Source organism: Ictalurus punctatus, chromosome 2 (assembly GCF_001660625.3).
Source record: "Ictalurus punctatus breed USDA103 chromosome 2, Coco_2.0, whole genome shotgun sequence".
NCBI classification, from domain to species: Eukaryota; Metazoa; Chordata; class Actinopteri; order Siluriformes; family Ictaluridae; genus Ictalurus; species Ictalurus punctatus.
The window spans coordinates 23,060,901-23,074,646 of NC_030417.2; the positions used below are offsets into that span (position 1 = coordinate 23,060,901).

A 13,746-nucleotide genomic window follows, 5' to 3' on the forward strand; every position below is an offset into this window, starting at 1 on the left:
CCAAGCCAACAGTAGAAGGTTCTGGTTACAGAATAATTGGTCTTTATTTTCTGCATATTTGCAGTGCCCATGTCATTTCATCTAAGTAGCTAACTATCATATTAGTGAAGCTGGCGTGCTAAGTTATTTACAGCTTGCTAGTTAGCTAACATGTCTAATCTATATTGCTTTAACAAACCTACACAGCTTGCCTAAATTTAACATCAAGAAACTAACTAATGCTAAGTGCTTAGGTCATATTGCTACTGAAGACTTATCTATAACGGACATAATTATTTAGCTAACTCTGTTTAGATTTTCAGAAGTGTTTATGGCATCTGGCTGGGTAGTACTCTGGCTTTTAGTGCCACAAAGTCCTCGGTGTTGTAATTGGAAAAAATTTACATCATGCCCACAAACAACAAAGTAAGCATCAAGAGTCTTCAAAACATCAGAAGTATGCCTTCAGTTTTTTTTTTCTTTCTAGTGTAAACGCTCAGAGATTCTAGGAGATATGTATATACACTGCATGGTTGAAAGTTTATGGACACCTGACCACCACATTCATATGTGCTTGTTGAACAATCCTCTCCAGATTTAGTCTCCACTATGATGTTATAATAACCTCCATTCTTCTGGAAAGGCTTTCCAATAGATTTTGGAGCATAGCTGTGGCTATGGGGGCATTTGGGGGCGGCTGTGGGTCAGTTGGTAGCGCAGGTTGTCCACTAATCATAGGGTTGGCGGTTCGATTTCCGGCCCGCATGACTCAACATGCCGAAGTGTCCTTGGACAAGACACTGAACCCCAAGTTGCTCCCGATGGCAAGTTAGCGCCTTACATGGCAGCTCTGCTACCATTGGTGTGTGAGTGTGTGTGTGAATGGGTGAATGAGACACAGTGTAAAGCTCTTTGGATAAAAGCGCTATATAAGTGCACCATTTACCATATAGCTGTGAGGATTTGCCCATTCAGCTAGTGAGTCCTGCTGGAAAAAAAATCCAAACAAACAATAGAATAGAATCCATCACAGATTATTGGTTCTTAATGGTATCCACTAGACATACCATACCACAAAGAGAAGGCAACAAATTACTAGTAGAGACCCACAGGGACCATTAGAGTTTCCATTAAAACCAAGACAATTCCCATTAAATCCATTACAAATTATATGAGTGTTTCGCTTGTTTTTTCAGCAGGGAAGATAGGCACTGATGTCAGGTGAGGAGGCCTGGGGTTCAACCACGCTGAAAAAAAATAATAGAACCCTCATAGAATTTGTACAAAATCAGTGACATTCAGTGCCTATCTTCCCTGCTGAAAAAACAAAGCGAAACACTCATATAATTTGTAATGGATTTAATGGGAATTGTCTTGGTTTTAATGGAAACTCAATGGTCCCTGTGGGTCTCTACTAGTAATTTGTTGCCTTCTCTTTGTGGTATGGTATGTCTAGTGGATACCATTAAGAACCAATAATCTGTGATGGATTCTATTGTTTGTTTGTTTGGGGATTTTTTCCAGCAGGGCTCACTAGCTGAAAGGCGCAAATCTTCACAGCTAAATGGTAAATGGAATTTGTAATGGCTTTAGTGGTTATAATGGAAACACTGTAATGGTCCCTGTGGGTCTCTACTGGTAATTTGTTGCCTTCTATTGGTGGCATGTTATGTGGATAACATTAAGGATACCATTAAGGACCAATAATGGTAATGGTGTTAATGGTTAGCTGATTGTTTGTAATGTATTTGCAGTGGAAACCATTAGAATTTCTGTGATGGTTTCTACTGGGTTTTTTAAAGCAGGAATTCCTCCCAAATACTTTTGACCATATAGTGTATGTCTGTCTATTGCAGGATAGGCCAAGGTTCAGGTTAATTTAGCCACTGACAGGATGCCAAGCAATAAGGATCTTCTAAAGTTACACCATTTGATAGTGGTAATTTAGTCGAATAGCACTTCCGGACATTTAGAGATACTCTATAACAATAATTGGATAATATTTAGTTGATGTCAATCAGATTAATAAATAAAATTCTTTATAGATTTTTCAGTCGGATTATAACCAAGTAGCATCAGGTTACAAGGCTGCTCAGGTTTTTTTTTGTTTTGTTTATAGCCAGGTTGCATGCTCATCTCTTTTTGTTTACAAGCACCAAAGTGGTCCATAGGCTAGGGATGTGCCCAAGTAATCTAATACCTGGTTAAATATTTGAGACACAGATATTTGAATACTGAAATTCAGGTATTTGGCTATTCTGGTATTTTTATGCCCTATGTCCACATGAGGTCAGTGAAAAAAAACATGACACCATTTTAATGCAGAGGGCAGTACTGTCATGGTGCACTTCAGGACTCAAAAACATCTTGTGAGCAGGAAGTTTTCACTTTTATGCAGATGGGAGCTGGGAGTCAAACCTGAAGCTTGCTGGACAAAAGACCACATTTCCAATAATGTCCAGTACAGCTACATTAAAAGTCTTACAATGTTAATTGACACAAACCAGGTACCTGAGGTTTAGATTAAGCCCATTTTAACACTGCTGTTAGATCCTCTTTGCCAGCTTATCAGTGCCAGCACTAATGCTACATTGTAGGCAAGTTATATTTAAGAAAATAATGCAACTGTAAGGCAATTAGAAAATGTGAAATATTTATTGATTCATTTCGTCAAGTAATAAGGAAGCTGGAGAATAACTTACCAGCTGGTAAAGATGGTCTAGCAGCTTGATCAGCTCAGCCTGTGTTTTGGCAGCTGCTAACAAGTCAGACCAAGCTGGATTTATGTCAGAAACAATACTGCGCATGCGGCATGTCTTGCTCTGTGATGCATTTTATTTGCAGTAGTCACTGTTGTCAAGTAGAACATTAATTTCATTCACTAGTTTAGTGAATCTAAAATGTAAATATATATATATGGACCTTAAAATTATTATAATTTTATAATAGAATAGCATTGCCATATCATAAATCATCTAGTTTGTGAATCAAATGAGATTTTCAAATATTCATCCTACCCACAAATGCCTAAATGGTTGTATACCTTTACTCTATGGCAATTTTAACTGACTCTAGAGCACTACAAGAGAGCTACAAAAAAAATACTGTAAAGCTTTTCCTGTGCTTTTTTTTATATTCTGTTAATCAATTCTCTGCATCATTTCTGTCAAACACATAAGCTGCCACCAGCACCAAAAGTCTAGCAGTTATCCAAACATCCGTTCATTAACTCTTAGAGATATCTGAATAATAAAATTACACTGAAGGCACATCCCTAATATATACGGCACAGTTCTGACAGCTCTCAACTAATTCTTTTCTTTTAGCTAAAAAAAAAAAAATGTTGTGCTTCAGAAAAAATTGACAAGAAACAATAAAACCAGAATAAATACTGGCAGTGTTTTTCAAAGATGGAGTCAATTTTTCCCGGTGAAGGGGATATGGCTGGACATGGAATTAGCAGTGGAATTAACTGCTGGACAGGTATGTAAACGCAATCTGTACAATGCTTTGAACTGTTTGAGTGGCCTGCTTTACATAACGAATCATGTAGATAGATGTTTTTTCACTTAAAGAGTCAGGTAATTAAATGCTTTGGATGAATAATCTTGAAATGTATGTAATGTTGGATAACTCCCATGTAACTCTGCTAACAATGCTAACAGCATTTGGTTCAGCTGAAATGTGGCTATTAAATGCCAAAGGCAATATATCAGCACCAAGAGCCAGCTAGCTTCATAGAAATCAGTGTAATAATAGCTTACTTCTATGGAGCTATGCCTGCAAAAATTTGCTGAGAGCTCATTATAAAGAAACAACTGGGCAGTGGAGACACTTTTGACTATCCTTATCCATAAATCACTATGAAGCCAAACTTCTTGTTGCTGGTGCTATATCTTTGCTTTCAAGCAGGTGAATGGTTGAGATGACAAAAGCTAAATGCTAAAATACTTTTTAAAAAATTAAAAAATGATTTTCTGATGGCTGCAACAAGCAAGAGTACTTGTTTAACATGATTAGACAATAAGTCAAGCAGGATAAATGAAATGTAGTGGTTATTATTCACCAGCTGCAATAAATCAACAACAGTTTTTCTGTGTATTATTATTCTTACTACACTACTGTTCATTATTATAAATTTCCCCACTATTCTGTTATTCTATCATCATTATTCTGTAGTCACAGTAGGTACTTTTCTCACCTAGATCTAAATAATGAAATAAGGCAATGCCCTTAAGAAATAAACAGCCTACCTCATTATTTACTGATTTCATGCTAATGATAATACTGATCCTTGCTAATGATAGTTGAACTTGGTAACTCTAGCTGAACTCTACAGGCAATCATAGACAGTGGGGGTGGAGCTTTGTGTACATGGGCGGGAATGGGTGGGGTGTGCTCAAGGAGTTCAAATAAGACCTAATCTTGGAAAAATGGACTTATCTTACCTCATGCACCTTTAAATGTAAAATACAATAACAAAGGAATTCAGGTTTGCTTGGATTTAAAGAGGAATTAACTTAGAAAACAGGTCACTGTAAGTATTGTTTATGTATTTTTAATTAAAATTATCATTTTCAATTAATAAAAATGGTTTCATTTAGAATGGTTGGATTCTTTACAAGAGACCATTTCCTTTAGCTCAAATGTTAGCAACAAGTGAACAGTATTGAGAAAATTCGTTTAATTTTCCAGTCTCAAAGAACCATCCCCTATGAGGGCATGCTAATTTGATATTAGCTTAGAGCCACAGGCAGCGCATTTGGGGGCAGAGTGAAAGCCTGGTTAATGGCAGCAAAGGCCACATTAATTCTGCCAGGCTGAGAGAATTGGGCCAGGCACCTGCTGCAGAATTGGGTACGAATGACAAATGCCGTCCTATATTGGCCATCGGCTCACCTCTCGCCTCTGTGTAGCAAATTAATCAAACCCGGAGGCCAAGGGCTTTCTCTTCATGTTGTGGAGACAGGTCAGGTATAGCAGCGAGTGTGCATCATGTGTGTTTCTACAGGAGTGAGCATTATGTACACAATACATCTCTGTTACAGTGCACGTGTAGCTTATAGTTTTATATAAAAATCAGAACATGCCATAATCAGAACAGGTGGATAATCAATGCTCATTGAGGATTTGGACACATTTATCAATAATAATGGCTTATACAGGGAAGAGGCTAATTTTACACATGTATTCTGTGCTTTTTAAAACAGTAAATAGAAAAAAAGCCCTGCAAGTATCGTATCAACACCACACTATGGTGTTTTCTACAAAAGAACAAAGAGGTATAACAGAGAGAGAATGGTTTTTGAAAGGTATATGTATGGGTGCCTTGTCTGGCCAAATTTAGGGCAGGCACACCACAACGTCCCCCACTCACGTCAGGCCAAAAAACGCATGCACGGAGGTTGCTCGAACTAGGTCGACGGGTGCCTTTTTTTGGATCACAGAGGGAGAAAAGCGTGCCAGCTAAATGATCGCACTCTCCTAAAACCTACTCTGATGGCAAAAAGCCTTTACCAGTTTTATTTTTACTCCCATCAAACTGGGTCAATGACTATGCCATGGAATATAGCCAAATACAAAAAGGTCAAGTTCATCAAAGTCAAGACATTATGGACATCTCTCAAAACCTTTTTATTGATCATATATAAAATAAAGGAAGCTGTATATCACCAAACATACAATATATACAACAGTACATCAATAACTTAGTCAAACCCAAGAAAGACTATCTGCATGGTTAAAATCCACAGTTCTTATATATGAATATATATATTAATACATCATCACTTTTGTATGTACAGATTGCAAAAAAGTACAATAATTTAATTAATAAAGTTACAGTTCACCCATTTTGTTACTGTATTTCGTACAAAGTACTCATATATATATCCAAAACAGCACATTCTATTCACCGATTACCACCTCACATTTCATAGCTTTTTTCTGATTAACAATTTTGAGACAACAAACTATTCAGAGTCATATATGAACCTGGTGTTTGAACCTGCTCAACAAACAAAGAACATGATGAACAAAGCCTAAAGCTAATAGATTTTGTCACATAAGTGCTGATAAAGTGAGTGGACCTCTGAATCTCTGGTAAGACAATGGCAGGGATTAAAGGCTATCCTGGATGCATAGTGTGATCTATGTATAAAATGACAAGGCCTCCCACAGAGCTGTTAGACATGCCAATTTTGGACTGACAAAAAGCTATATTCCTGATGCTGTTAACCAAAGCACAAAAACTGACAGTCCTTTATCATTCAATACTCAGCTCAGTGTGATATCACTCCCTCCTCCTGTCGATCCTACAATTGCTCTATTATGATAACTATCACGGACTCCGGACTATGTGAAATAGCTCAGATCAATAATTTATGTCCACAAAAGGATAAAGTGGGGCATTTGTCCAAGAACTCCATTTAACACCACAGAGGAGGCCTATATGCAGTAAACGCACAAGAAACTCCTGATGAAAGCCTGAAATGTTTTTTTTTTGTTTGTTTTTTCCCCCAAAAACTGGAATCTAAATGGAAAATTCACACTAGCTTAAAATTGAATGGGTATGAGAAATTCACTGCATGATAACCCAGCATCCAAGTATTTTGGTGTAAAATGGTATTTTCATAGAAGACCTAGACAGTACCATGTAACCACAGTATTTTGTTAGCATAACTGCTAAATTTTATTATTATTTTTTTATTATAATTTTTTAAAATCTTGTTAAGAGTACTTGCTAAGCTGTTGCCTGTTCGGGTTATTAAAAGAAAGCAGAAATGTGTTTTTCTTAAATTTTCCACTGGCAGGTTTAATGTTTAAAAAGTAGGCTGTTTTATAACTGCCATCTCTTTCATTTCCTTATTGAAAACCATGATACTGGTCACATCCATACTAATCAATACAATAACTGTGATATTACATTGGTGCTCAGTTCCACAAGTTAGCATTCAGGCCTACCTACAGTACCAGGAATCACAAAGTGCAAAACATTTGAACTTCTTGGCCAACTACTGTGTTTGACAACTAACTATTAAAAAGAAAAACAGGAGTAAGGACTGTCAGACTGTGCACCAGTGCCGGAGTAATGAACTTGCCACTAAACTGTACCTTACTGTTCCAAGTTCATCCTGGTCAGGGTCACGGTGGATCCAGAGCCTATACTGGGAACACTGCGCATCAGGCGGGAATAAACACATGTTCACACACTAATTCACACCTACGGGCAATTTGGTCTAGCCAATCCACCTACCACCATTTTGTTTGGAGGTCAAAGGAAACCGGAAACAGGGGTGGACAAATCAATAGCCCGAGCACCCCCAGACTAGCAGATTTCATGTCCATCTATTCGTTTTTATTATTAGGGGAACAGTGGATAAGTTGGATCAACAACCACAATAAGTGGAAAAAAACACCCTACTCCTTAATGATTTGCAAAACAAAAGTTGTTGTTTTGGTGAGTCTGTTTAAACCAAATGCTCTTCATTGTGGGGCAAAACACCTTGATGCTCAGCGAAGGCAGGATCTGGTTGACAGAAGAACGATTTTTGCTAGGTGGATTAATTAGTCTGCACAGATGAAAGATCAGGATCAGGAACACGAAGATATGTGGAACCACTACCAAAGCCGAGAAAAAAATATATAATCCAGCGTAAAGCTGTTATATAAGTCGTACTTAGTATATAGGTAAGAGTCACCTTGAAGGGAAACATATTCCGTGCAGTGCAAGGACAGAACCCCAGACTTTCTAGTCGAAAAGTTGGCCAACAACTTGCTGATTTGTTTTGCATATTGGAGTGTTCACTTGCCTGGTTAGCTAATGAATTTATCATTTGTCTACACCTGGGAGAACCTGGAGGAAACCCATGTGGGAGAACCTCTACACAGTAACCCAATCTTAGGATTGAACCAATGACCCTAGAGCTGTGAAGCAGCAACACTACCCTCTGCACTAACATGCCACCCTTTCACCCCCAGTTGGAAGATGCTTTTTTTTGTCCTGAGCAAATATACCGGTCTCAACAGTGCATTTTATTTAACTAAATGATGAAAACAGTCAATTTACATCCAACATAATCATTCTATATGCTTATGAAAGTACTATGCTGCACCTGTCGTGTAAAACACCTCACTGCCATGTTCAATCTGACATAGGTTATGTAATAATATAATGGAAATAAGCAAAGTAAATGCTTTGCTGAGATTTACTTATATATATATACAAACCTAACCATACTTTTGCAGTAACTATGGTTCAGCTTCAGTTTTGGAGTTACACTGTCTGCAATATTCATCAATTAATTGTTAATATTTGCAATATGCACTTAACAGACAGTGCAAATACAATGTGACATACACAGAGTTATTTGTTTCACCCAAAGATCATCATACAGTATGTCACACTGTATGATTATCAGGCAGATGTGGGCACCACAATGAGTAGCCAATCAGGAAAAAGGATAGAACAATATATTTAATTGAACTTTGCTGCTGAATAACAACCAGGCTATAGTTCGGATATAGCAGCGAAGAATCCAATGATTATAAAGAAGTTCTTATTAATTTAACCCAAATATGTGTTTGGAAAGTGCCTTGCCAAAGTTATGAAATATCTTGCTTAACATTTGTCCTGGATAGCACCTTTAACAACATCTTGCGTTATGGAAGTCCGTTATTTGGGAGAGACCACAGAAGCGGAAGAATTCAGTTCTGCACTGTGCAACAAAATTGAGATGGTGTTAAAAAAACCTGCATCTGTTATATGGAAGGGACCGAAATGGATGGTTAACTGTCTTCTATACATTGCCTTTCTTCTACAAATTTTTCTAAATATATTCATGTAAATAGTACAGAATGACACCAATAGAGTGGACGACACTGCCACCTGATCACTTTCACAGCACGCCACGCGCCTAGTCACTAGAAAAGCTATCAGACTTCAATAATAAGCCACTTTTGGTACAATTGCAAAGTCAATATCAAACAAGTTCAAGGTTTGTATTTTTCCCAGATATTTTTTTTCCCTATAAATTAGGGGTGCCCAAGTCAACTGGTCAAAAGGCCAGCATACAGTTTAGTTGTTATTTTCATGCTCAAAGACACCTGATGACAATCTCCTTTTACCATGACAAATAGGTGTGTTAGTGCAGAGGAAAATGACCAAACTGTGCTGAACTCTAACCTTCCAGGACATGAGCTGGACACCTCTGTTATAAATAACAAAACATTTTCTTACCAGAAAATAACAAATATTGAGCTAAAACTTTAGCCGGACAAAGACATCAAAGAACACTTGCTAATAATAAGTAAACAATAAAGCTTGTGTGGATTTGTGTTTAGGCAACTATGGCCAGTCCATCCACAGCATTAAGCTCTAGAATGTCGAACAAAACTAAACCACTCGATACTTCACATTTGCCAATGAACTTCTACATCAAACCATTTTTAAAAACACATAAAACATAACTCAGTCAAACAAGGAAGGAGTTTGCTATGTTCTATGGACAGGCTCCCTCATAACAAACGTGATATAACTTGTGTCTATGAAAGGTGAACATCACCCTCGGAGACAGTTACCGGATTTCTCCTTTTCCATGCATAAATACGGTAGTTTATTGCCTCTCCTTGTCATATTCATCAGAATATAACTTGTAAACATCATTCCACAAATGGAATTAAACAAAACAGAGCACAAAAACTAACAGTTTTTTTTTTTTGATGTGTTGGCATGGCATGGAACACCAAACTTTCATCTATTAAGGAATAGTTTTGGGGGAGAATTCAAATTGACACAAATGCTCTGCCTATAAAACATTGCTAACCAGCCAGAACAGGTCTGTTGTCCACATTTTTTAGCTCTTCTGGTTTTGCACTATAGCCAACATGAGGCTAACACGAGGCCATCTAACAAGCCTCTGGCCTCTAATCTGATTTGTAATCTAGGCATCATACAAACTGCATGGTAAAATCTGGCCTCAAACTATGTCAATCTGCAATTTAAGGCTTTTTGAGATTACTATTGTCTAACATTGTATTGATAAAATATAGGAATTCTCTAAAAAGGAAAATTGTGATGCATACGGTTATGATGCCATATGATAACATAACTGTATGATACATACAACTGAAAACTAGCAGCCATTTTAAAGAAATAGATTTAATTTATATGCATAAAATCTTGAAGTGACTCATGCATACTGTCACCATTCTTTAACCATTTATGTACAGTTACAGTTAGTATTATTTTAACTGACTGTTTCAGACAAGTGTGTAATAATTCCAGCTAGAGTTTGCATGATGCAAATGGGTGGTCACAGACTAGCGATGTAGCACCAGAACAAAAATAAGGAAGCAAAATTTGGATACCAAACATGTCTTGGCTGATTGGCTATGTCTAGAATAAGTAGAAAATTTGTATAAATTTGATATTTCCCCCAACATTGTTTTAAAGCCAAAAATGAGAGTTCATGGTTTTCATCCTATTACACTGACTGAGTGCCAAAATGTTAGCATTAACATCATTACAGAGAATATATGCAAAGCTAACCTACCCCTTTCATCCCAATTTCCCAGCCAATCTATAATTGGAACAGTACATTTCCAGATTTTAATACAGAATTCCTTCATTTGGTTTTCCAAATGACATCAATTTGAGCAGAGCTGTTTAATGTAAATGTAAGTTCAATTTACTATTGATAAATACTTTGACTGAATTAAAAATACTTCGGCAGAATAATTTTTTTTTATTTCTAATTGCAATTTAGTATTCGAATTTCACCCACAAACAAATCAAGTTTTGACTCGGCAACTGCAATGTCCGAATACTATTAACCCCCATAATTGGCTCATTTTTAAGATAAGCACAATTTATTTTTTTATTTTTTATTTTTTTTAATGCTGACACTTTCTGTCGATAGATTTCATCATCCCTTTCAAGACCATGATGGCCTTTCTAGCCCATCTGAGAGGTGGTCAGTGGAGAATATCAAGCACAGGAATCTGAAAAATGAAAACAATGTTAATCTAATATTTTCCCTATTAATACCAAGGAAATACCAGGTTGCTAAATATCAATACACAAAACTCTTAGTGCAATGTCGCAAATATGGTGCAAACCAAATTCAGTGGTAACTGTGTTGGACTGCATTGTTCCGCAGCACATGTTTAACCTGTGCCAAGTCCCAAATTGGCTTGCCCTTTCACACCTGAATCAGCTAATTGAGCACTGAGGACAGAATCAGGTTTGTCAGGTGTATGTACTGAGACATTCACTGAAATAAATCTTACCTAAAATATAAAAATTTGCATGTAGTAAGACATGTCTTGCTTTAAATTTGTGAAGGCTATGACAGTGTACGCAGTTTTACTGAACTACATAGACATGATTGCGCTGCCTTTTGCGTTATTTTTGTATCATGGGCTAATAATCCCTACTATGGTGCATAGAAGGTTGTGCTAAATCTGGGAATGTATTAGACTTGAGGCTAATGTAAAAAAAAAAAAAAAACCAAACAAACAAAAAAACCACACAGTTATGCAAAACCAGAAAGGCCTTAATGGAGTTTAACGACCAAAATTCACCATAAGTGCCATCTTAATAAGCACACTGCTAGGCAGAGCATATTTAACTGCTGTATTGTTTAAAGCAGATGTTGCAGATCTGTGCTTGATAATGATTCACTGACCAAAGGCATTGTGCATTACGAGCGTGCCTCCGTTTTGGACTTGACGATGGTGATGACACTCGTGGCGGCCACCTTGCCTGGTACGATGATTGGCGTGATTGCGCCCCTGGCAGCTGGTACAGGGCTGCGTGCCACAGTCCTGGCGAAGCTTTGCAGTGCCTCATACTTGGAGCGCAGCACGTCTAGCTCTACCTTCATGCTGGCATTCTCAGAAGCGAGTTTCTCCACCTCTTGCTGCAGCTCAGCTTTTTGCTTCTCCAGTTCTTCCTTCTGTGTGACGCGCTTGACGCGACAGCTGGCGGCATAGCCACGGTTCTTTAGTGTGCGCCGCCGCTGCTTTAGTTGCGCAATCTCCTCCTTGGATAGGCCGCGCAGGTGTTGGTTCAGCTCACGCACTGACATCGACACTAGCTCATCGTCTGTAAGGCTCGTGCCATTCTCACCTGGCTCCCGCTTCACCTTAGGAGAGGTGAGGAGAAAGAAAAGTCCAAATGAATAAGGTAGGAGAGATGGAAAACCAAAAACCAGACAAATCAAATATAACACAAAAACAGAGAGCATAAATAAACTATTGACACTTGCCTTCAGGGCTTTGTTTCCCTTACTTGTAGTAGTCATGCCACGAGAGCCACACTTGACTATCCTGGAAGACTGTCTGCTGGGACAAAGAAGAAAGTGCAAACATTAAATGAACTGTGGTATATTTATGGTCTTTACACATCCACATTGATTCAAATGTAATAAAAGACACAATCACTCATCAGGGTTGTGAAGTCCTGGTTGTCATTCTCATTCCACCAAATACGCATGCAGAATGACATGCAGAATAGTAGCAGGATGCAATAAATCCAATTTTTTAACAAATATTAATGCATGAAGCGTCAGGCCATTTGATACGCCTCAATTCAGTAACACGTCAGCTGTTGTATATATGACTTTTACAGTCATTTAATTAAACTAATGATGCTGATATTTGAAAAAGAGCTCATCACTAAGCATGCAGGACCTCTGACTGTGTGTTTGCTCCTGACAAACAGATGCAATAAATAGTAAGTTCAACTTTCCATAGACTCTGTGCTGTATTGAAAAGGCCACATTAAAAAAAACAAACACGTTTTTACAAAGTAAACTCACTGACATTTGGCAAAGCATCTCTGGTAGATAAGTGCAAAGCCATGTTTCACAGAAACTCGCTGCACCAGAGGCTCTTTAAAATGTGCTACCACACACACAGAGCCACACACAACAGAATCAGTGATGCTTCTGATGTGTGGTGAAGTCAAATTCAATGTGGCATCAGCATCAAAATAAAGCTGAAAATAGAGGATGTCTTTCACTAGAGCTAGTTAGGCCAGTGTGAGACAGCTTCAGGCAGTTTTTATTTGTGATCATCCGAAACGGAGAGGGCATTTATTAATCATTAATATTACAACATTATGGTTATACATCATTGTGATGGTCTCACAACAGTCTGAACATCCTGTGGGTGTGTTTGTCTTACCTGGTATTAATGCAATCTGAGTATTCTGTGTGTACGTGTGTTTGAGAAAGCTTATCTAATGGGCTGTGGTGAGCTGGGTGTGTGTGTGTGTGTGTGTGTGTGTGTGTGTGTGTGTTGGATGGAACTGATACAGCTGGGTCACAGCAGGAGGGGAATCACACAGGCCAAACCAGCAGTTGTGGCACCATGATTTTGCAGATACACACACACACACACACACACACTCACACACATTTGTCTTTTTACCCTTGTGAGGACCCCCCATTGACATGATTATTAATGCAGCTAATTAATGCTATGCTAAACCTTAACTTAACCCTAACGTTAACTTCAGGAACCAAGCTGAAACCTCTGGATCTTGCAGGTTTTTTTTGTTTTTGTTTTTTAAATAAAATCTGCATTTTTTTTATTAATAAAAAAGCAGAGACCAGCCAAATGACCCTACAAAGTCGAAACTATCAGATATTCCTATACTTGTATGGACATTTGGTCCCCACAAGATATAAAAACACCCAGCGCCACACACACACACACACACACACACACACACACACACACACACACACACACACACACACA

General features: G+C 37.9%; 1 protein-coding gene across 2 annotated transcripts in view; it reads right to left on the minus strand.

Moving 5' to 3' along the window:
* Positions 1 to 5,600: 5,600 nt before the first annotated feature.
* The window catches only part of mafga (v-maf avian musculoaponeurotic fibrosarcoma oncogene homolog Ga), a 22,672-nt gene continuing 14,526 nt past the window's right edge, over positions 5,601 to 13,746 (minus strand). Inside the window, exons 2-3 of one of the 2 annotated variants that reach the window (XM_053674071.1) lie at positions 11,667 to 12,321; positions 5,601 to 10,980 (exon numbers count right to left, since the gene is read on the minus strand). In XM_053674071.1, coding sequence (XP_053530046.1) covers positions 11,682 to 12,321 — 640 coding nt within the window. In that variant the 3' untranslated portion in view covers positions 5,601 to 10,980; positions 11,667 to 11,681. Of the gene's footprint in view, positions 12,322 to 13,746 lie in introns of both variants that reach the window. The other variant, XM_053674070.1, reaches the window with a different exon arrangement.